We start from the raw sequence: 24,757 nt of genomic DNA, 5'->3' as shown, positions 1-24,757 counted from the left end.
CATCATTCCTCTATTTATTTACCAATCACATATGAACTAATTCTCATCAAAGAAATATGTATCATAGCAGAACATATTGTACAAGTGGAGAGAATTAAAATAAACAACAGCAGCGTGTGTTGAGAGAATTAATCGGAAGGGGATTTTTAAATCCTTCTTTTCAAAGAGGGTAAAAATATCAACTACAATTGGATTTTTAGAAATTAAAGATCTGTGTTGTAATTGCAAGGGTATTAGGTTTGTTAGGTTGGACTAACTGCTACGTTAACCCCCAGATTTCAGTGATTATAGAATAATGTTTCCTTTTTGCTCTGTCACCAACGAATGCAGATGGGTGATCCTCTATTCAGGAGTCCAGGTTCCTCCCACGTTTTGGGTCTAGCATCCCCCTGGGACCTCCGGTCCTCCCTGAATTCTGTCTGGCCACCGTCGAGGAGAAGGCGACAGCAGGTGTGGTGGAGACTTTTTTCCAGGCCAAGCCTAGAAGTGTGGACGTCCCTTAGTCCACATTCCGATGTGCAGAACGGAGCAAATGAAAGGAAGCTCATCTCTACCAAACAGTCTAACCAGTAAGAGAACAAAAATGGAATACTGAACAAATATCCTGATTCAATACAAAACATAGGCAAGGGTTTCCAATCCACACTACCTGCCTCCCTTGGGAAGGTTATTTGGCCTCTATGAGCCTCATTTTTGTAAACACACCAAATACAACGTACTTCCCAGAGGTGGTAAAAAGTTTAAATGAGATAACATATGGCAAGTGCTTAGCATGCTGCGTGACACAAAATTGCTGCAACATTTACTTCCCGTAAATGTTGGGGGTTTTTTGGTTGTTGATCATTAGCACTTTCCACACCAGGTTGAACTCGCGTGTTTACCCGGCGGTGAGGGTTGCGAGAGCCACTTGGGCGCAGGATGGGGAGGATCCCGGAGCTCCGCCCCCGCCCCGCCCCGCCCGGCGGTGGCCACGCCCACCTCGACGGAGGGCCTACCCCAACCCCCGAGCGTTGCCTGGCAACAAGTGTTGCTTTGCTGCCCCAGCTGCAGGTTGAGGTGGTCGGTGGCCTGGCCATGCCGGAGAAGGCGGTGGTCTCCTTACGCTATGGGCCGTACAGCGCGGTGGGCCTGTCTGTGGAGCACCGCACCTTCCGCCTGGAGGGCCTGCAAGGTGGGCCACCCTGCCGCGTGCACCCTTGTGCTCCCCAGCCGCCGAGCATCCACGCGCTTTGCGCCCTGGGCCTCCTTCCTCAGACCCCGATCAAGTGCCACTTCCTCCGGAAAGTCCTTCTAGAGCCCCCGCTACCCAGAATGACAGCATCCTCCAGCTTCCACAATTTGGATATGAGGGCAGGAACAAATGAGCTGTAGGCTGAGTGTGGAACAGGGTACACAAATATTCTCAGTAGAAAACGTTACATAACCCTGCATTATGAACTGGGAAACTGAGGATCAGGAATATCAGGTAATTTTCACAACTCAAGAGGCTGGAAAATAGCAGTGCTGAAACTCTTTTAGTCATTCATGCACCCAACATGAATTGAGCATCTGGTATGTGTCAGACACCTTTCCAGGTATTGAAGACGCACTGTGAGAAAATGATGTATGTCCTGGAAGTGACCTTCTCATTGTTGACCAGTAAGTCACAGCTGGGCCAAAGCTCTGAGAGTAGAGAGCACCGTGGGAATGTCACTATAGTGCAACCTGTGACTGGCCATAATTGGATAGGAGGAAGAGGTCTGGAAAGGCTCATTTGAGAAAATTACATTTGAGAGAAATGAGTAAAAACTAACCACGTAAAGAAAGGAAAGAGCCTTCCAGAAAGAGGGACTAATGCCTGTAAAGGGTGGAGGCATGTATCTGTAGAACTGAAGGGGTCATAAGGCTGGAGAGGTAGACAGAGGCCAGATTTTGCAGAGCCAAGAACAAGTTTTACGCAGGGAGATGAAAGCCCAGCTGCCCTAGGAATCACGACCAGAGGGGGCCACGATTGGGAGCAGGAAAGACAAGTCAAAAGGCTATCGTTAGCTTGGTCCAGGGTTGAGATGAGAGTAGTTTGGACCGGGAAATCCATAAAGGGATTAATGGATCAAAGTAAAAACAATATTTTCCCTGAGAGGATGGATATGGGTGGCAAGGGTAAGGAAAATGTCACCCAGGTCCAGTCAGCATCTGGTTTGAAACAGTGCTGATGGATGGAGGTGTTCTCCACTAAAATTGAAAACACCAAAATGGACTTCAATTTGGAGGAATATGTTCCATTTTATATACAGTCCCAAAAAATGATTTTTCAACTTTACGATGTGTTTATTGGGAGGCAACTCCATTAAAATGGAGGTGCATCTGGACTTATAGTGGTTGCACTTACGATTTTCCCACCTTACGATGGGTTCATCAGGGTATTAAATGCACTTTTGACTCACAATGTGTTTGTTGGGATGTAGCCCCCTCGTGAAGTCAAGGACCATCTGTATTAAGCTTTGCATGTGCTTTCAGCTACCTAGATGGATGTACCAAGTCAGCTCCGCAAAGGTCAAGAGGCTGGGGGCAGAAAGAGGATGTAAGAAGGCTCAGAAATATATGAGTCATTGACTTGGACAGAACATATAGATTGAGAAAAGAGCCCAGGACTGAGCACTGATGAACTCATTATATGACCCAAACTGACACTCTGCTGGGTAAAATGCTGTAGGGATCCAGAGTACACAAAAAATCAGTTTTGACTTGCCAATCAGGCAAGGCCTCCTGGAGGAGATGGGAGATGGCATTTGAGTTCGAGTTTGAAGGATGGGTAGGATTTCAACTGGCAGAGAATGTTGTCTTCTCTGGGAGAACAGTTGATAAAACTTCCTTCTGTAAGTAGCTCAGTATTTGTATTTAGCCTACCAGGGCTGCCATAACCAATATCATAAACTGAGGGGCTTAAACAATAGAAATCTGTTTTGTTTTGTTTTGTTTTTCAGTCTGAAGACTAGAATACCCTGATCAAGGTCTAGCAGGGGTGGTTTCTGGTGAGGGCTCTCTTCCTGGCTTGTCCTCAGTGGAGGGTGGAGGGGGAGTGGGCAAGATCTCTGGTGTCTCTTCTTATAAAGACACTAATCTTATCAGATTAGGGCCCCACCCTATGAACTTACTTAACTTTAATTACCTCCTAAAGTACTTATTTCCGACTATAATCACAATGGAGGTTAAGGCTTCAACACACGTCTGGGGGCACAATTCAGGCCATTAGCAGTGCTGTGTGGTGATGCTCACAATGTCCTGTAGTCTCCGCTAAGGATGAGAAAAGTCATTTTTCTTTTCTTCTCCCTCTAATGAGCCCCACCCACTGTCACCTCATAATTCACCTTTAGCTTATGTTTACATCCTCTAAAAATAAAATGGAACTTAGCCTAATGAGAAAAAAAAAAAAAAACTTACACTCAAGAGATCTCTGAGCCTTTTTCCTTTTTCTGTCCCCAGCCTCTTGACCTTTGCAGACACTTTCCTTTTTTTGCTCCAGACTTAGGGTATGTGAGCTTCCCTCCTCCACAGCCCACTCTGACATTTTCTGTCCATTCAGCTATTTCTTTGCTTTTTATTTTCACTATTTGTTCTATTGTGATAAGATATGTATAACAAAATTTGCCATTTTAACCATTCCAAGTGTACAATTCAGTGATATAAATTACATTCACAGTTTTATGGAAACATCAATGTTACCATTTTAAACAGAAATTCTGTACCCATTAAGCAGTAACTTAATTCACCCATTCCACTCCCCACCCCAAGTCCTGGTAACCTCTCATCCACTTTCTATCTCTATGCATTTGCCCAGGCTAGATATATAAGTAGAATCATATAATGTGTGTCCTTTTGTGGCTGTTTCACTTAGCATATTTTCAAAGTTCATCCATGTGTAGCAGATATAGTACTTCATTTCTTCTGTGGCTGAAGAATATTCATACACAGAGAGAGAGAGAGAGAAATGGTGCTGAAAAAATGTGTACACATTTTAAGAAAGGAAAAACTGTATTAAAATTGTAATACTTAATTCACATTTGACTTCTGCAAATTACAAGAGGTAGAAGATACACTATATGAGATAACAAAGTTTATCAGTATATACTGATAAATTCAGACCTCAATATACATGTATACATATGTATATCTAAAAATGTCTGACAATTAAGTTTGCAAACTGATCCTAGAAAAAGTGCTACATTCCTTGTTGCTGAACATCACTGTAGTCATCTTTGAAGTCCTCCCCTTGGGAAGCTGTGTACTGACGCCAGTGCCTAGTCTACCCTTCGAAGCAACTTTGAAACTCTTTTTCTGGAAAGGCCATCAGAGCTGTCTGTTGTATTACCCTGGATGTCTTGAATGCCATCAAAATGTATTCCTTTTAATATTTTCTTTATCTTCCAGTAAGGAAAAAAAGTCACTGGGGGCTGGATCAGGTGAGTAGAGATTGTGTTCCAATATAGTTATTTGTTTACTAACAAAAAATTCCCTTATAGACAGTGCCATGTAAGCTGGTGCATTGTTGTGATGCAAGAGCCATGACTTGTTGAAACTTTTAGGTTATTTTGTCTAACTTTTCTAGATTTTCAACATTTCCAAATAGTAAACTTGGTTAACTGTTTATCCAGTTGATACAAATTCATTATTCATAATGAATAATACCTCTGAAATCAAAAGAAGTTAGCAACATTGTTTTGACTCTTGATTTGGACTGATGAAACATTGTTGGTTGTGAAGAATTGACTGAATTCCATTGTGCACATTCACACTTTGTTTAAGGTGTGAACCCATATTTCATGGGTATATTTGTACACCCATGTTTCATCACCAGTGATAACAGGGCCCAAAACATCATCTTGCCTCTCCAAAAGGTCTTGGCAAACTTTGACTCTTTTTTGTTCAGTGTTGAGCTCCTTCAAGACCATTTTGTGCACATTTTTCTCATGCCAAGATTTTCAGCTAAGACTTTCCTGTTTCTCTACTGACGTTTACTTGGCCTGCAGTGCTTCTCACAGTCAACTGATGGTTTTGATGCACAATGTTTTGTCAGTTCAGCTCATTGCTGGTCACCCTGACTGCACTTCATCAGTGATGCTTTCTCTCTCCTCAGAAAAAAAACGTTTAATCCATTTGTACACATTTTGTACACTGCCATTTTCATCATGGCATTATCCTTATAAACTTGGACTAACATGTTCCCTGATTTCACTTCTACTCTTGCCAAGGTAGCAAGAAATTTAATGTTTGTTTGTTGCTCTAAGTCAAGCTCTGATATTCTCATGATGGCACACAAAAACATGCAACAATAATAATGAACACTACTCAGCAAGACACAAACACAGCTGTGAGATACTGATATACCAAGGTTATGAAACCTTACCATGTTATCTGCACAGGGCTTCCAATGAAAGTGCATGATGGAAAGTTGGTGACCTTAATTGTCAGACCTCGTGTGTGAGTGCATATGCACACACACACATGTGCACATGCACACATATCTTTTTAAGAGACAGGAACTCACTGTATTCTGATCTCAGACTCCTGGCATCAAGGGATCCTCCTGCTCAGTCTCCCAGGTTGGGATTATAGGCACAAGCCACTGTGTCCAGCTATATATCCTGAATACTAGTCCCTTATCGGCTAAATGATTTTCTCCCATTCTGCTGATTATCTTTTCACTTTGTTGATAATGTCTTTTGCTACACAAAGTTTTTAATTTTTTTTTTTTTTTTTTGAGACAGAGTCTCACTCTGTCACCCTGGGTAGAGTGCCCTGGCATCATAGCTCACAGCAACCTCAAACTCTTGGGCTTAAGGGATCTTCTTGCCTCAGCCTCCTGAGTAACTGGGACTACAGGCATGGGACACAACACCCAGCCAGTTTTTTTTATTATTATTATTGTTATTTTTTATCATTCTTGCTCAGGCTGATTTCAAATTCTAGAGCTCAAATAATCCACCCACTTTGGCCACCCAGAGTGCTAGAATTACAAGTGTGAGCCAGTGTACCCAGCCCAAGATTTTTAATTTTAATGATGTGCAATTTATCTATTTTTTTCTTGTGTTGCCTGTGCTTTACTGTTTAAGAAACAAACCCTTGCCAAATCTGAGATCATACAGATTTATCCCCATGTTTTCTTCTAAGAGTTTTAGAATTTCTAAATTGTTTTGTGAAACTTCCTTCAAATATAATTTCTAAATTTAGATCTTTGATTCATTTTGAGTTAATTTTTGTATACAGTATAATGTAAGTGCACAACTTCATTCAAAAGATATTCATGTGGATATCCAATTTTCCCAGCACCTTTTGTTAAGAGAGACTGTTCTTTATCTATTAAATGGCTTTGGCATTCATATCAAAAATCAATTGGCCATTCATTCACATTAGTCAGTGTGAAGCTTTACTTATAAGCTCTCAATTCTATTCCATTGTTCTGTATGTCTATCTTTATACCAATAACACATTGTTGTGATTATTGTAGCTTTTTAGAAGGTTTTTGGGTTTTGGTTTTCGAGACAGAGTCTCACACTATTGCTCAGACTACAGCGCTGTGGCATCAGTCTAGCTCACAGCAACTTCAAACTCCTAGGCTCAAGCAATCCTCCTGCCTCAGCCTCACAAGTAGCTAGGACTACAGGCACCTGCCACAATGCCAGGCTATTTTTTCTCTTTTTAGTATAGACAAGGTCTTGCTCTTGCTTAAGCTGGTCTCAAACTCTTCAGCTCAAGCAGTCCTCTATATTAAGGTTTGAAATCAGGGAATGTGAGTGCCCGAACTGTGTTCTTTCTTAAGACTGTGTTCTTTCTCTGTGACTTTTGTGGGTCCCATGAAATTTCTTATAAATTTTAGGGAATTCATCTCTGCATAAAATACCATTTGGGTGATGATAGAGATTGTATTGAACATGAATAATTATCTTTGTAGTATTGTCATTTGAACAATATTAAGTCCTTCAGTCTATGCATACAGGATACATTTTCATTTATTTAGGTCTTCTTTAATTTCTTTTAGCAAATTTTGTAGTTTTCAGTGTACAAGACTTGCACCTCACTGCTTAAATTATTCCTAAGTGTTTTGTTCTTTTAGATGCTATTATAAATGGAATTATTTTCTTTACTACCATTACTGGCCATAGAAATAAAATTACTTTTGTGTTCATTTTGCATCCTTCAATTTTGCTGATTTAATTTATTAGCACTAACAGGTTTTTGGTTTTTAGAAAACTAGAGTTTTGTGGATATAAGATCATGCCTTCTGCAAATACAGGTGGTTTTACTTCTTCCTTTCAAATTTGGATGTTATCTATTTCTTTTTCTTGACTAATTTCTCTGGCTAGTACTTCTTTTTTTTTGGGGGTTTTTAATGCAGTTTTTTGCCAGGGCCTGATTTGAACCCCCCCAGCTCCAGTATGTGGGGCCTGAGCCCTACTCCCTAAAACACAGAGTTTTTAAAGGGGAGGACATATTGTTATTCAACTTACAGTTAATGATTTTTTTTTGTTTTGTTTAAAATAGAGTTTCACTATGTCCGCCCTCAGTAGAATGCTGTGGTGTCATAGCTCATAGCAACCTCAAACTCTTGGGCTTAAGCGATTCTCTTGCCTCAGCCTCCCAAGTAGCTGGGACTACAAGTGACCACCACAATGCCTGGCTATTTTTTCTTTGCAGTTGTCATTGTTGTTTAGATGGCCCAACCCAGGTTCGAACCCGCCAGCCTTGGTGCATGTGGCTGGTTCCATAACCACTGTGCTACGGGTGCCGAGCCTACAGTTAATGATTTTTATTGTCCCATCTACTGTCTCCAACTCTGCTGAAGACAAAACCTTGACCTCCACCTACCTGGGAGGTGTCAACACCACCTCCAGCCAGCCCTAGCCTCCAGGATCTTCTTCTGTAGTGTAAAGAAATAACAGCACTACATTGAGCTCTAGAGCACCACCCAAGGGAAGGATTCAGACTTCAGCTTCCAAAAAGGGTGGGGGAAGTCCTTTTTATTTTTTTGTATTTTTGTTTTTGGAGACAGATTCTCACTTTGTCACCCTCAGTAGTGTGCCATGGTGTCATAGCTCACAGCAACCTCAAACACTTGGGCTCAAGTGATCCTCTTGCCTCAGAAGAATGCCCCAGAGGAATGGAAGCCATACTAGAGAATATTAGAAAAGAAAATTTCCCAAATATCACCAAAGATTCTGACACACTGCTTTCAGAGGGATATCGGACCCCAGGTCGCCTCAAATCTAACCGAGCTTCTCCAAGACACATTGTGATGAACCTGTCCCAAGTCAAGACAAAAGAAAAGATTATGCAAGCTGCCAGGAGTAAGCGCCAGTTGACCTACAGGGGCAAATCCATCAGAGTGACCACAGACTTCTCTAATGAAACTTTCCAAGCAAGAAGACAATGGTCATCTACCTTTAATCTACTTAAACAGAACAATTTCCAGCCCAGAATTCTGTACCCTGCTAAGCTAAGCTTCAAAATTGATGGAGAAATCAAATCATTTACGGATATACAAACATTGAGGAAATTCGCCACAACAAGACCAGCTCCACAGGAAATACTTCAACCTGTTCTGCACTCTGACCACCACAATGGATCAGCAGCAAAGTAAGAACGCAGAAATTAAAGGACAGAACCTAACCTCCACACTGATGCAAAAGATAAAACTATGCAATGGACTCTCACAAAATAAGACGAATAGAATACTACCACACTTATCAATTATCTCAATAAATGTTAATGGCTTGAATTCCCCACTGAAGAGACATAGATTGGTTGACTGGATTAAAAAACACAAGCCATCCATTTGCTCTCTGCAAGAAACACACCTGGCTTCAAAAGACAAATTAAAGCTCCAAGTCAAGGGTTGGAAGACAATTTTTCAGGCAAATAGAATTCAGAAGAAAAGAGGAGTTGCAATCTTATTTTCAGATACATGTGGATTTAAAGCAACTAAAGTCAAAAAAGACAAAGATGGTCACTTCATATTGGTCAAGGGAAAAATACAACAAGAAGACATTTCAATTCTAAATATCTATGCACCCAATTTAAATGCTCCCAGATTCTTGAAACAGACCTTACTCAGTCTGAGCAATATGATATCTGATAATACCATAATAACTGGGGACCTTAACACTCCTCTTACAGAGGTGGACAGATCCTCTAAACAGAAATTAAACAAGGATATAAGAGATTTAAATGAGACCCTAGAACAACTGTGCTTGATAGACGCATATAGAACACTCCATCCCAAAGATAAAGAATATACATTCTTCTCATCACCCCATGGAACATTCTCCAAAATTGATCATATCCTGGGACACAAAACAAATATCAACAGAATCAAAAGAATTGAAATTTTACCTTGTATCTTCTCAGACCATAAGGCACTAAAGGTGGAACTCAACTCTAACAAAAATGCTTGAGCCCACCCAAAGGCATGGAAATTAAACAATCTTCTGTTGAATAACAGATGGGTGCAGGAAGAAATAAAACAGGAAATCATTAACTTTCTTGAGCATAACAACAATGAAGACACAAGCTACCAAAACCTGTGGGATACTGCAAAAGCAGTTTTCAGAGGAAAATTCGTCGCTTTAGATGCCTACATTTGAAAAACAGAAAGAGAGTGCATCAACAATCTCACAAGCCATTTTATGGAATTGGAAAAAGAAGAACAATCTAAGCCTAAACTCAGTAGAAGAAAAGAAATATCCAAAATCAAATCAGAGATCAATGAAATTGAAAACAAAAGAATCATTCAGAAAATTAATGAAACAAGAAGTTGGTTTTGAAAAAATAAATAAAATAGATAAACAATTGGCCAGACTAACGAGAAATAGAAAAGTAAAATCTCTAGTAAACTCAATCAGAAATGATAAAGGGGAAATAACAACTGATCCCACAGAGATACAAGAGATCATCTCTGAATACTACCAGAAACTCTGTGCCCAGATATTTGACAATGTGAAGGAAATGGATCAATATTTGGAATCACACCCTCTCCCTAGACTTAGCCAGGAAGAAATAGAGCTCCTGAACAGACCAATTTCAAGCACTGAGATCAAAGAAACAATAAAAAATCTTCCAACCAAAAAATGCCCTGGTCCAGATGGCTTCACTCCAGAATTCTATCAAACCTTCAAGGAAGAGCTTATTCCTGTACTGCAGAAATTATTTCAAAAAATTGAGGAAGAAGGAATCCTCCCCAACACATTCTATGAAGCAAACATCACCCTGATACCAAAACCAGGAAAAGACCCAAACAAAAAGGAGAATTTCAGACCAATCTCACTCATGAATATAGATGCAAAAATTCTCAACAAAATCCTAGCCAATAGATTACAGCTTATCATCAAAAAAGTCATTCATCATGATCAAGTAGGCTTCATCCCAGGGATGCAAGGCTGGTTCAACATACGCAAGTCCATAAACGTTATCCACCATATTAACAGAGGCAAAAATAAAGATCAGATGATCCTCTCAATAGATGCAGAAAAAGCATTTGATAAAATCCAGTGTCCTTTTCTAATTAGAACACTGAAGAGTATAGGCATAGGTGGCACATTTCTAAAACTGATTGAAGCTATCTATGACAAACCCACAGCTAATGTTTTACTGAATGGAGTAAAACTGAAAGCTTTTCCTCTTAGAACTGGAACCAGACAAGGTTGTCCTCTGTCACCTTTACTATTCAACATAGTGCTGGAAGTTCCAGCCAATACAATTAGGCAAGACAAAGAAACAAAGGGAATCCAAATGGGAGTAGAGGAGGTCAAACTCTCCCTCTTTGCTGACGACATGATCTTATACTTAGAGAACCCCAAAGACTCAACCACAAGACTCCTAGAAGTCATCAAAAAATACAGTAATGTTTCAGGATATAAAATCAATGTCCACAAGTCAGTAGCCTTTGTATACACCAATAACAGTCAAGATGAGAAGCTAATTAAGGACACAACTTCCTTCACCATAGTTTCAAAGAAAATGAAATACCTAGGAATATACCTAACAAAGGAGGTGAAGGACCTCTATAAAGAAAATTATGAAATCCTCAGAAAGGAAATAGCAGAGGATATTAACAAATGGAAGAACATACCATGCTCATGGATGGGAAGAATCAACATTGTTAAAATGTCTATACTGCCCAAAGCAATCTACCTGTTCAATGCCATTCCTATCAAAATACCAACATCGTACATTCAAGATTTGGAGAAAATGATTCTGCATTTTGTATGGAACTGGAAAAAACCCCGTATACCTAAGGCAGTTCTTAGTAATAAAAATAAAGCTGGGGGCATCAGCATACCAGATTTTAGTCTGTACTACAAAGCCATAGTGCTCAAGACAGCATGGTACTGGCACAAAAACAGAGACATAGACACTTGGAATTGAATTGAAAACCAAGAAATGAAACCAACATCTTACAACCACCTAATCTTCGATAAACCAAACAAGAACATACCTTGGGGGAAAGACTCCCTATTCAATAAATGGTGTTGGGAGAACTGGATGTCTACATGTAAAAGACTGAAACTGGACCCACACCTTGCCCCACTCACAAAAATTGATTCAAGATGGATAAAGGACTTAAATTTAAGGCATGAAACAATAAAAATCCTCAAAGAAAGCATAGGAGAAACACTGGAAAATATTGGCCTGGGGAAAGACTTCATGAAGAAGACTGCCATGGCAATTGCAACAACAACAAAAATAAACAAATGGGACTTCATTAAACTGAAAAGCTTCTGTACAGCTAAGGAGACAATAACCAAAGCAAAGAGACAACCTACACAATGGGAAAGGATATTTGTATATTTTCAATCAGACAAAAGCTTGATAACTAGGATCTATAGAGAACTCAAATTAATCCACATGAAAAAAGCCAACAATCCCATATATCAATGGGCAAGAGACATGAATAGAACCTTCTCTAAAGATGACAGACAAATGGCTGACAAACACATGAAAAAATGTTCATCATCTCTATATATTAGAGAAATGCAAATCAAAACAACCCTGAGATATCATCTAACCCCAGTGAGAATGGCCCACATCACAAAATCTCAAAACTGCAGATGCTGGCGTGGATGTGGAGAGAAGGGAACACTTTTACACTGCTGGTGGGACTGCAAACTAGTACAACCTTTCTGGAAGGAAGTATGGAGAAACCTCAAAGCACTCAAGCTAGACCTCCCATTGGATCCTGCAATCCCATTACTGGGCATCTACCCAGAAGGAAAAAAATCCTTTTATCATAAGGACACTTGTACTAGATTGTTTATTGCAGCTCAATGTACAATTGCCAAAATTTGGAAACCAACCAACCCAGGAATGGATTAACAAGCTGTGGTATATGTACACCATGGAATACTATTCAGCTATTTAAAAAAATGGAGACTTTACATCCTTCATATTAACCTGGATAGAAGTGGAAGACATTATTCTTAGTAAAGCATCACAAGAATGGAGAAGCATGAATCCTATGTACTCAATTTTGATCTGAGGACAATTAATGACAATTAAGGTTATGGGGGGGAGGAAAAGCAGAAAGAGAGATGGAGGGAGGGGGTGGGGTCTTGGTGTGTGTCACACTTTATGGGGGCAAGACATGATTGCAAGAGGGACTTTACCTAACAATTGCAATCAGTGTAACCTGGCTTATTGTACCCTCATTGAATCCCCAACAATAAAAAAAAAAAAATCTCTGTATACACACACACACACACACACACACACACACACACACACACACATACAGGTAGTCCTTGACTTAACAATGGTTGAACTTAATGATTTTTTTTTTAACTGGGGCTGAGTTTGAACCTGCCACCTCCTGTATATGGGGCTGGCACCCTACTCCTTTGAGAGGAGTTCACTACCCGAACTTAATGATTTTTTTGATTATATAATTATGCTTTCAGCTATGTACATTAATGGTGAGCAGCCAGCCAACCATTCTGTTTTTCACTTTGAGTAAAGTAGTTAATAAATTACATGATATATTCAACACTTTATTGCAAAATATCCTTTGTATTACATGACTTAACCCAACTATAAACTGGGTAAGTGTAAGTGTTCTGAGCACATTTAAATTATATTAGGCTAGGCTATGGTGCTTAAAGTATACTAGACTAAGCTATGGTGTTTAAAGTATACTCGGCTAAGCTTTGGTGTTTCTATAGGTTAAGTACACTAAATACATTTTCAATATGTCCAACTTAAAATGGGTTTATCAGGACATAATCTCATAGTAAGTGGTGGATCATAGTAAGTATGTGTCAAATATACATATCTCCTGTTGGTTTCATTTCTCTGGAGAACTCTGACCAGAACAACAGATTTTGAGGTTTTGTTTTTTTCTTTTCAGCACTTTTAAAAACACATAAATAAGAATCCCAACAGCTCTGGCCTCCATCGCTTCTGATAAGAAATCGTCAGCTAATATTATTAAGTGTCTCTTGTACATGATGATTCACTTAATTCTCACTGCTTTCAAGACTCTGTCTTTGTCTTTATCTTTTGACAATGTGTCTTAATGTGGATCTCTTTGAGTTTATCCGGCTTAGAGTTAGTCGAACTTCCTTGACATGTATTTTCATGTCTTTCATCAAATTCAGGAAGTATCAGTCATTTCCTCAAATTTTTTTTCTGCCCCTTTCTCTTTCTTTCCTCTTCTTCTAGAACTTCCTTTATGAATACACTGTTATACTTGAGAGTGTCTGCAGATCTCTGGGACTCTGTTCATTTTTCTTCATTCTTTTTCCTTTATGCTCCTTGGACTGGGCAATCTCATTTATCCTGTCTTCTAGTTTGCTGATTCTTTCGTTATCCTTACTCAAATCTGGTGTCAAACCTGTCTAGCGATTTTTTTTTATTCTAGTTATTGTACTTTTCAATTCCAGACCTTGTTTGGTTCCTTTTTAAAATTTCTATCTCTTTATGGATATTCTCATTTTGTACAGACATCATTTTTTTCTGATTTCTTTTAATTATTTGTCCATAGTTCCCTTTGGTTCTTTGAGTATATTTAAGAGAGTTGATTTAACATAAGCCCAATCACTGTCTGGGCTTTCTCAGAAATAGTTTCTGTCAATTACTTTTTCCTTTGGAAAAGGCCAGTCCATACTTTCCTGTTTCTTTATATGCTTTATGATTGTTTTTGTTGAAAAGTGGACATTCAGATGCTATAGTGCGTTATCTCTGGAAATCATATTTTCCTCTTTCCCCAGATTTTGCTGTTCCTTCTTGCAGGAAGCTCAGCTTGTGGTTGATGTTTTGACTAAAATTTCCTTGAATGCCAAGAGCTTTAAAACCAAACAAAACAACTTCTCCCATTCTTTGCATATTTGCTCTATGTTGAGGCATTCCTTTAACATTCAGCCAGGCTGTTTACAGTTCTGCCTCAGCCTTCAGATTAGCCAGTGGTGAAAGCTTTGGATCTTCATGGTCTTTTCTGAACTTGCGTCATCATGTTCTAATCCTGCCCTTGGCCTTCTAAGTTCCCCAGTATACATACATGAGTGATTTTGAATGTCCTAATTGCCCAAAGAAACTCTCTCTCCAGATTTGCCTCTTAGGCTTTATGATATCTATTATGTGTTTCAACTGCAATTTTTCTTTCTTTCTTCTTTCTTTTCTTTTTTTTTTTTTTTGCCCAGGCAGCTGTGAAGTTCTTCATTTGCCTTACAATGTTTTTAAGCACTGCCCACGTCTTTTCCACTCTGTGTGAATTCCACATTAGAAAAAGACAAATGCCTTGCTTCAGTACTTCAGGTAGCCCCTATATGGGTTAGAACAGAAAAGCACAAGACTTTGCAAATAAAGTCTGCTCTGTTGCCTCTGGAATCAACAACCAGGGTGCCATATTGGGAACATAGGCACCGTCACTGAGATTGCCCCCAAGTCGGGGAGAAGGTAGGGTAAGGGCAAAGGAAAATTCCACAAAGTTCTTCTGCTATTTTAAAAGGTGCCTTTTCCTTAATTTTGGTAGCTGCAGACCTTTGACTGTTTTCTAGACTTTTGACAGAGTTGGTTCTGACAGTTTCTGGTTCAGGGTCTCTGTGGAGGGATGGGAGTTTGGAGCTGTCCACCCTGCCATCTTGCTGATGTCTGCAGACACTTGTAATTGTAATTATGTTCCTTACTGCTGCTACAGTCAGCATGACAGTAGGAGTTCCATTAGATCATTTACTCAAAATTACAATAAACAGGATGCGTAAATGAACATTTTGCTATGATATACATCTTGCAATTATTGGGGGGACCCCCATCTAGTTTGTCCACAGGTTCTGTCAGTTTTACTTATCACCTCTCCCTGGTCACTTGCCTCCAGCCCATTTTCTTGGCACAGGTGGCAGGGAGAAGCCATGAGCACAGGTTAAGCCCAAGGTTTTGAAATCCAACCAACCTGGTTTGAATTGGACTCCACCATTTGGTAGCTTTATGGCCAAAGTCAAAATCAAGTATCTTAACCTTTGTGAGCCTCAGATTACTTGTTGTTAACAGTGAGATATGAACCCCTACCTCACTGATATGAGATTCTGATGAGGACATGCATGCAATGAACACCATGCCTGTACTTATTGGGGAGGGAGGGTCTTTCGGAAGGGAAAGAGGGGAAACCTTGGAGCACATCTAGGGAGCAGCAAGCAGTTGGGTCTGGTTGGAGAATGGTGTGCAACAAGGGAGTCAGGCCTGACTCCCGTGGCACACGGGATACCCGTGGCAACAAGGACCCAGCAAAGGTTCTTAAGGTAAAGAACGATGAGACCAGGGATGTGCTTTCAGAGTCCAATTCTGAAAGAAGAGATTTAGGGAAGAGAAGTGAGGAAGAAACAAACTATTAAGAAATATTAATGGCAGTGTGTGGTATAACTCATGTTTGTGATCATAGCACTTTAGGAAGCTGAGGCAGGAGGATCATTTGAGGCCAGGAGTTCAAGACCGGCCTGAGCAAAAGCAAGACCCCATCTATGCAAAAAGTAGAAAAATGAGCCTGGCATCATGGCACACACCTGTAGCCCAGTTCCTCCCCCTCATTTCTTCTTAGTGCTCCAGAGTATCTAACAAAATGTACATTTCACCTATTTGCTGGTCGTCTCCCCAATGTGTGCAGGTGCATCAGGGGAGCAGGGAGTCTCATCTGCTCTGTTCTCTGCTAAGACCCTGCCTGGAACCGTGCCTGGCTTGTTGTGAAGATCAAGAAATACTTGGTTAAGGAAATTAAGCAGCATAAAGCTGAGAGTCAGAGCCACAGAAAGTGAGACCACAGAGGAAGCAAGGGAAGGCAGGGCTGGCAGATGGCGGGAGGTTGGAGGGGGTCCCTTCAAGGGGCAGAGAGGGTTCAGGGGAGCAGCCGGAGGAGGAGAGAACCCAGAGACACAGGAGGCAAGTGAGGTGGGATTTCAGGAGAATTAAGTAGGACTTATCTCCAAAGAGGGATGAATTAGTGGCTGACAAAGAGCTTAGAAAATTAATACCCTTGTACCCTTTCTATGGGAGGGTAAATTGAGCGGCTGAATAAACAGCAGCACATGGGCAATGTGGAGCACAGTACCCGAGTGAAAAGGACCGCAGCAGCTCCGGGCGTGCAGGGCTGGGGCGCCACAGTGCAGGGCTGCACCACGATCCCACCGCCACTGAGAAAGAGAGAGGAAGACTTTTAAAATTTTGCCCTCTTGTATCATTTTTAAAGTTTTAAAAAAGTCACTAGTCTGTATTACATTTGCAATCTGATAACATGTTAGAGTTTGTAATATGCATATTTTCTTACCAACAAAAGTATGCTCTAGAAGCAAAACAGAAGATAGGTTGGAGAGGGGTGGGGGGGTGTGAGGCAGGGAGGCCGTGCAATGTGTGGACACCTCTCCATGTGGGGAAGGGCGTCTCCGGAGCATGCTGCAGGGTTCCCCACGGGAGTGAGGACGTGGAGGACACAAGGCAGCAAAGAGTAAAGGCTGCAGGTACAGGCAGAGGCTCTTCCCGCAGCAGGGGAGGAAGGAGTGTTTCGATAAGACTAGGGGGAACATTTTTATGGTTGAAGGAAACTTGAGGATTGCAAGGGATTAGCAGGTGGTTGATTGGTGAAGTAAGCTGTGTGTGGCAGCCAACATTTCCTGAGGACCGGTGGCAAGGACCAGGGTGTTAGCAGCAAAGCAGGGAACATCTGTCCAACACACACACACACACTTTCAACCCGACACTAACATCACAGCCCTCAGAGTGGTACCCTTGCAGGGCCTCCTCTGCAAAATCTCCATCCGAATTTCGTGTATTTCCTTAAAAATTACATCCCTTTATCCTTTCCTGAAGCCCTGCTGGCTTTGAAAATATGCCTGATGTTTTCTGAACTTACTATGCCTTAAGCAAACAGAAAATTGTTGTTCTTTCTTATTTAACCACACATCGTAAGAGCTCAGCAAAAACGTCTCCACTATGGTCTCGATACTGATGAAGCTAAACTAATGCCTAACAAACAGTTCTAAGCAATTTCTCTGGCCATGGTTGCTCCTGGCCTGCTGCTTAAGTCTGTCAAATGACCCCCTCCAAGGAATTGGAAGCAACTGAAACCAACCCTTAAAAATAAAATCCATTCCTATTTAGCTAAGACACCCCGTGTACTATTCTCCTGTCCCTAGCTCTGAATTAATGGTGGTTGGCATGGCTTCTGTGCATGTAAAGGGGGGAGAGGGGACTGTCTGTGTACCTTGACTTCCTGAGCAGCCACATTTAAATCACTCGCGGATGGAGCACCATTCCACCTGCCCTGAGAAGGGAGAGGCTTATCTGCATCCCTTCGGTTTATCTAGATCCCCCTTGAAGAATGAGGTGCCACTTCAAAGAGGTGGGTGTTCTGTGGGTGGCCTTACAGCTTCTGGTTGATTTATGCTGGAGTTTAGCCATTGCCTTTGTAGAGACTTTGTTTCGGGGAGTATATTTATCTGACCTTTCTTTGAATAGACAACCCCATAGCAGCTCATAGAAAAAAATGGGTCCTCCATGTAGAGAAATGGCATTTGGATGAGCTGCAGGCATTCTGGGCCTTCTCTGTCTTTGATCCCTTAAGCCTGCACTGGTCTCCCCACAGCTGGGCTCAGCACATCGCAGACGGACGGGAAGGGACCCGGCATCCTGAGGCTGAATAGATGACATGGACTTGCGGGCAGTTCATTCTTTTATGAAGAATCAGAGTTGGGTCACTTGGGGTCTGAAAGAATCGCAGGCAGAGTTTGGCAACACAGAGAGCCTGTGTTACTGCCTGGGACCTGGAAGACTGTGGGTGGGGCTGGGGTGGGGGACAGCAAGGAAGACACATGCCCTGAGGGACGCGAGCACCAGTGCTGTGTGATGTTGCAGAAGGTAAAGTAAGGGTCGATATGGTCTTTTAAGAGGATTTCTTTCCATTGCCCTTCATTTGCTTACAGATGTTGTGGGTCGCCATTACCCAGCACTCTCAACTCCACAGTGGACCAGATCCTTTCCCTGAGCTACACTATCCTCAAAACCAACTCCAAAACCAATGCCACGAGGCTAGTGAGAAGAGCCCTGCAGGCAGGGCATGGCGGGCAGAAGGTGCTGGCCTCTGGCAGGGACCGTGCCTTGCTTACCTGAGACAGTCCCTCCAGACCCCTCGGTCCTTAGGGATTTGGCCTTGGCTGTGAGCAGGAAAGTGGCAGCACCTTGCCCCAAGGGGCAGAGGTGGAAGGTGGGAATGGAGAAGCTGTCTTGCTCCTAATTTCTTCCTATCAAGTTGAAGTCCACTCCCCAGGAGTTTCTTCACACAGGTGCACCTTCCCCCAGTGAGAGGGCACTGCTAGGGGAGCATGGGATCCCCGAAATCTCTGCCTGCAGGCTGCTTTTATGTCCCCTAGTGGGTGCATGGCCATTGCAGACCATCTGGGCCACTTCATTTAAACAAGGCATGGTACATGCACAGTGTGGAATACTATTCAGCCATAAAAAACAGGGTCACTTCACCTCTTTTGTAATATCCTGGATGGAGTTGAAATGCATTCTTCTTAGTAAAGTATCACAAGAATGGAAAAGTAAGTATCCAATGTTCTCAATACTAATAGGAAGCCAGTATATGATCTGATGCATGCCCACAGAGGAGAAAAACTCATTTCAGCCTCGGCACCTGTGGCTCAAGCGGCTAAGGCGCCAGCCACATACACCTGAGCTGGTGGGTTCGAATCCAGCCCAGGCCTGCCAAACAACAATGACGTCTGGAAACAAAAAATAGCTGGGCGTTGTGGCAGGCGCCTGTAGTCCCAGCTACTTGGGAGGCAGAGACAGGAGACAAGCACATCATTTCTTCTGAACCACATGGGCCTTGCATTTCCACGATAGAGATTAAGCCTAATAATCTTTCCATAGCTGATCTCAGGGGAAGGAGCCCTTGAGTGTAAGTGATAACTAAAATGAAGATGCCAAAGGTGAGCATAAAAACTTAGTTCATTAGACATTTTTAAAAACTTTTTTTTCTATTATAGGATTTTGAGGTTGCTGTGAGCTATGATACCACAGCACTCTACCCAGGGCAATAGCTTGAGGCTCTGTCTCAAAAAAAAAAAAAAAAAACACATTTCAATTCAAGTTGGGGTGAGGGGTGATCCCGGAGGGGGAGAGGTTGGGGTGCTCTCACTGAATGGGCACAGGATGGGAGTGTTGGGCACACCTTTTGTGTGTGGCACATAAGCATAAGAGGGACTCTACCTAACAAAATCAAATATTTTGACCTAATTGTTTGTACCCCCACATTAACCTGAAATAAATTTACTTTAAATAAAAAAGCAAGAAAAATGAACCAGTTACTGGATGGGAAGTTTTAAGCATTATAAAATATTAATTCTTCCAATATTAACTTATAAATACCAATTGGTTTGTAGTCTTAAAAAAATAAAATAAATAAACAAGTAATGGGCCCAAGCTGTGTGCCTTCCTCAAAGATGTTGAAGAGCACGACACTTAAACAGGATATAATATTATAAATGTGCCAATGGAAAAGATGCGGGTGTCCTTGAGAGAGGCATTAGCTGATGCAGGTCGATTAGGGCCACCACTGGGTGCCCAGAGAGCATTATCTTGTTAATGGAGCTCCTCTGCTGCATCTCCCTCTGAAGTTCCTTCCCAGAAGTGAAATTAAAATCACACAATTAAAATGTTCACAGTTGGGGCTGGATGTTCTTGAACTGATTGTAAGATGAAGTGGACACGGCAACATTTTGAAACAGCAATTGTCTCTGTCATTAAATGCAATTAACTGGCACAACTGTCTGCTTTTTCTCCAGTCCAATCAGTAAGACTGATTGAAATGCTAAAAGTTTAAAAACCATGCCACCTATCTGACTTCTCTTTCCATCCTCCCCAAAATTCTCACCACCATCAGAAGAGTGCTGAGGGTGGTTATGAGCACACCCACTCTGGTATCTATACCTTGGGGTGAACATATACAGAAATCGGGGAGAGAGAACATCCACTCTAAGGTTAATGCTATAGGGAGAACATACCAAGAAAACTGGGGAGAAACTCGTTGGAGAAGATAGAGCTCTGGTTTACCCAAGGCACATCATTTCTTCTGAACCACATGGCCTTGCATTTCCACCATAGAGATTAAGCCTAATAATCTTTCCATAGCTGATCTCAGGGGAAGGAGCCCTTGAATGTAAGTGATAACTAAAATGAAGATGCCAAAGGTGAGCATAAAAACTTAGTTCATTAGACATTTTTAAAAACTTTTTTTTCTATTATAGATAATCCAGAAAATGTTAAAGAAAAAAAAGGAGAACGTTTCAATAAACATTCTAGTGCAAATATCCTTATGGTAAAATGGTGTGTTGTTGGGTTTTTTTCCCCCAAAATTCGCCCAAATGCCCATCAACTCATGAATGGATTAATAAACTGTGGTATATGTACACCATGGAATACTATTCACCAATAAAAAAGATGGAGACTTTGCATGTTTTGTATTTACCTAGATGGAGTTGAAGCACATTCTTCTTAGCAAAGTATCATAAGAATGGAAAAGCAAGCATCCAATGTGCTCAACACTAATATAAAAACAATAGATAAACAACTACCTGCCACACCCTAGCCCACACAAGAAAAGAACACATTGAATTCAAATGGGAGAGGAGGGAGAGTGATTGGTGAGCTCTGGCACAATGTAAGGGTACACAGCACACTCCCTGGGTGAAAGGCTCAACTACAACTTGAACTTTACCTAAGAAATGCAAACAATGTAATCATTTGAATCCACTGAAATTTTTTTTAAAAAGGGAAAAGTTTCATATAAACACAGATAATCATTGGGTATTTTCTTCTCCTGTACATACCTATTTTAATTAATATTGGATATATATTTTAATGTTATCCATATTTGTATAACATTAAATATTAACATATTTTTTGCTAGGAAGCATTTTTGTGTCTATTAAAAACTTCATGAACATTTTTAAATGCCCACATAAAATCTCACTATATGGACATATCTTCTTATTATTGGACATGTAAGTTTTTCTATGATAATAGAAAATAGTATTTTTCTGAGAATGCATTTATTTATTTATTTACTGAGACAGAGTCTCACTATGTCATCCTCAGTAGAGTGCCATTGCATCACAGCTCACGGCAACCTCAAACTCTTGGGCATATGTGATCCTTTTGCCTCAGCCTCCCATGTAGCTGGGACTACAGGCACCCACCACAACACCTGGCTATTTTTGTTGTTGCTGTGTTGTAGTTGTCATTGTTGGGCTCAAATCACCAGCCTCGGTGTATGTGGCCAGAGCCATAACCACTGAGCAACAGGTGCCGAGCCCTAGAAAATAGTATTTTTCTATGATAATAATAAAGAAAAGACATCTTTTTTTTTTTGAGACAGAATCTCACTATGTCACCCCAGGTAGGGTGCTATGGCGTCACAGCTCACGGCAACCTCAAACTCTTAGGCTCAAGCAATTCTCTTGCCTCAGCTTCCCAAGTAGCTGGGACTACAGGCACCCACCACAATGCACAGCTGTTTCTTGTTGCAATTGTCATTATTGGTTAGCTGGCCCAGGTCAGGTTCAAACCCGCCACCTTCAGTGTATGTGGCTGGCGCCATAACCACTGTGCTATGGGTGCTGAGCCAGAAAAGATATCTTGTTGGAAAAATATTCCTGTATCTGTTAATTTTTTTTCCTTAGGAAGGCTTCTTTTAAGTGCAATTTCCTGTACCAAAGATCAGAATGGTTTTTTGAAGCTTGAGGTGTATACTGCCAAACTGCCCTCTGGAGAGGTGACCAATTGCGTTTCCACCAGCAGGGTGATCCCCCAGTCCCTTTCATGGCTCAGGCTTGTCTCTATTGGATCAAGCCTCTGGAAAGTTCTTAACAGATCATCTGGTTCTGGGGCAAACAATCAAAAGCTGAATTCCCAGGCCTCTGGCCCTGCCGCCCATCAAAGGTAAGAGAGCAGGGCCCCCACCAGGTAAATGACTGCAAGGTGATGAGTTATACCCATGAGCAACTGGGGGAAGACAAGCTACTGTCATCCTGAGGACAGCTGCCTATAATCTGACCCCAGGTTACCCACCTCCCTCTCTGCCTTTCCAGCTGTGCTGGCCAAGGATGGACACGAGGTCATCCTAGAGAAGATAGAAGACTGGAACGTGGTGGAGCTTATGGTGAATGAAGAAGTCGTCTTCCACTGCAACATCAAGGACCTGGAGTTTGGTAAGTCCTCGCGCGAGGTGAAATGGTCGGTGTGTTGTGTCTGTGTTCAAACTGGGTTTCTTTCTGAGTTTTAAATTCATATGGAAAGCTCTATGCCCTCTGGCACAGACAGAAGATCATCCTAAACCAGGGAGAGGGGAGTGCTTGATCTTCCGGAAACAAAAGAGGAAAGATCTCTAGGGAGATGATGGAATTTAAGGATAATAGGCTTTTGGCCCTTTAATAATGTGTGTTGTATTATTTGCTTTCAAAGCTATTTTTGTTCCATTTGTTTATTCTACCTAGACTTGCTAAGACAATTAGAGTTCATACGCCAGCAGGACATGGCATTATCAGCAGCGTTCTAGGGGATTTCTTTGGTCCGGAGAGTTTCTGGCAGGCTGGCAGCAGGCATGCCTCCCCGTGCTCAGAAGTAAAGGCTTTTTCCATCCACTAACGCTCTGTCGCCAGAGGCTAGTTAACATTTTACACGCCTGTGGCCTTTGAACATGCACTCTGGGTGGAAATATATGTATATCTAATGAGACATTAAATTGTATGTAAAACTGGCCAAAATAAAATTGTATCTGTCCCCCTAGGAGGTGACGGTAAATTAGATCCACTGTGTGAAAAGGCCAGGACAGCCGTGCTACAGGCCTACTGATCTCCTCATGGAACAGCAGCCTTGAGTTGGCAGAACAGCAACTGCCCCCAACCGTTCTGTAATGCAGACAGAAGTGGCCGTGCTGGGGCAAGGACAGTAGACTCTGCCGATCAAGACAGGGCAATGCCAGCCTGTCCTCCAACTCACATACCATCGGGTCTCCCCTGCCTGCACAGGGGCCCGGAAATAATAAAAGCACATCATTTGCAGCATCAATCCATCTCAACCCATAGGGAGAGTCCTCCAATATCAGGTATACATTGAGCTGAAGGAACTAATAAAATGCAATCTAATAACAAGGTGCCATCCCTTACTAATAACACATAGTTGCCAGGAGCATTTAGAGTCCATTCTACAATAAATGAAGAGCTAGGAACAGGTAAGATTAAAGAGGGGCTGGTGGTGGAGGTAGGTGGGAGGGGTGGAACTAGAGGTCTTTGAAAGTTTGAACCAAAAGTTAATGTCAATATTTGAAAAGCTGGAAAAAAAAATATTTGAAAAGCTGGCTATTCCTACACATTTATTTCTGGCTCCTGGTTGAAAAAATATTTAAAATTGCTAATATCAAATTTGCTGAAATTAAATTTTCAGTTAAATTAAATTCATTTAAATTATCATTTAAAATGAGAAAATGACCTGCCTTTTTCTGCATTAGCCAGCCCAACAGGATGTTCTAAGAAGGACCCGAAAGTGCCTTGGACAGCACACAGAATGGCCACCCTGTCCCTTTGGAGGAGAACAGAGTCCAGTAGAGTTAAAGAGGCCTTTAGCTACAGTTGGGGTAAAAATCAGTCGTGTCAAAATAATTTTTTTCATACTTTCAGGTCCTATGCACCAAACTGCAGCATATATTCTCTTTTTTAAAATTTCAGATTAATGTGAGAGTACAATTAGGTTACAATGTTTGTGTTTGTTAGGTAGAGTCCCTGTTGTGCAGTATACATTCTTTTTTTTTAATATATCAATTCTTAACTACAGAGTAAAGGAGAGGGAGAAATGCAGATACTGACCTAATGAGTTAAATGTGAGGTCTTGGTGAGAAGGCCTCATGCTTTTAGGAAGAAAGCCATCCTCCCTAACACCAGACCCTGGAGCCCTGGGGACCTGTGTGAAAAGCAGGCCTTTCAGAGCCTTCTAAGAGCCTTGGGCAAGCTCTGAGAGCCCCCCTGCAGCCTGGCCACACCCGGGAGCAATCCTAACAATCCCCTAGGCAACCTCAAACCCTCCTATACCCCAGAACCTCAAAGGTGGACAGGGGTGAGATGAAACCACTTAGATTAATAAGAGTTCTCGCTCACTGGTGATGAAATACAGAATATAATTTTAAAACTCTCTCTCAAGCTTCACTTTGCAGAGTTGACTTGGAGACTGTGAATCCCTTAGAACTCTTTGGAAA

The 24,757-nt window shown here is 41.5% G+C and overlaps 1 protein-coding gene across 1 annotated transcript; it reads left to right on the top strand.

Annotated features, from left to right (window-relative positions):
* Positions 1–1,074: 1,074 nt before the first annotated feature.
* On the top strand, positions 1,075–23,361 carry C3H10orf53 (chromosome 3 C10orf53 homolog). The gene is made up of 3 exons (XM_053586029.1): positions 1,075–1,171; positions 22,599–22,718; positions 23,297–23,361. The coding sequence occupies exons 1-3, from the start codon at positions 1,075–1,077 to the stop codon at positions 23,359–23,361; spliced, it is 282 nt and encodes a 93-aa protein (XP_053442004.1).
* Positions 23,362–24,757: the final 1,396 nt, after the last annotated feature.

This window comes from Nycticebus coucang, chromosome 3 (assembly GCF_027406575.1).
Source record: "Nycticebus coucang isolate mNycCou1 chromosome 3, mNycCou1.pri, whole genome shotgun sequence".
NCBI lineage: Eukaryota > Metazoa > Chordata > Mammalia > Primates > Lorisidae > Nycticebus > Nycticebus coucang.
Note: the sequence above shows the minus strand (reverse complement) of the source record. Positions and strands in the feature narration are given on the sequence as shown.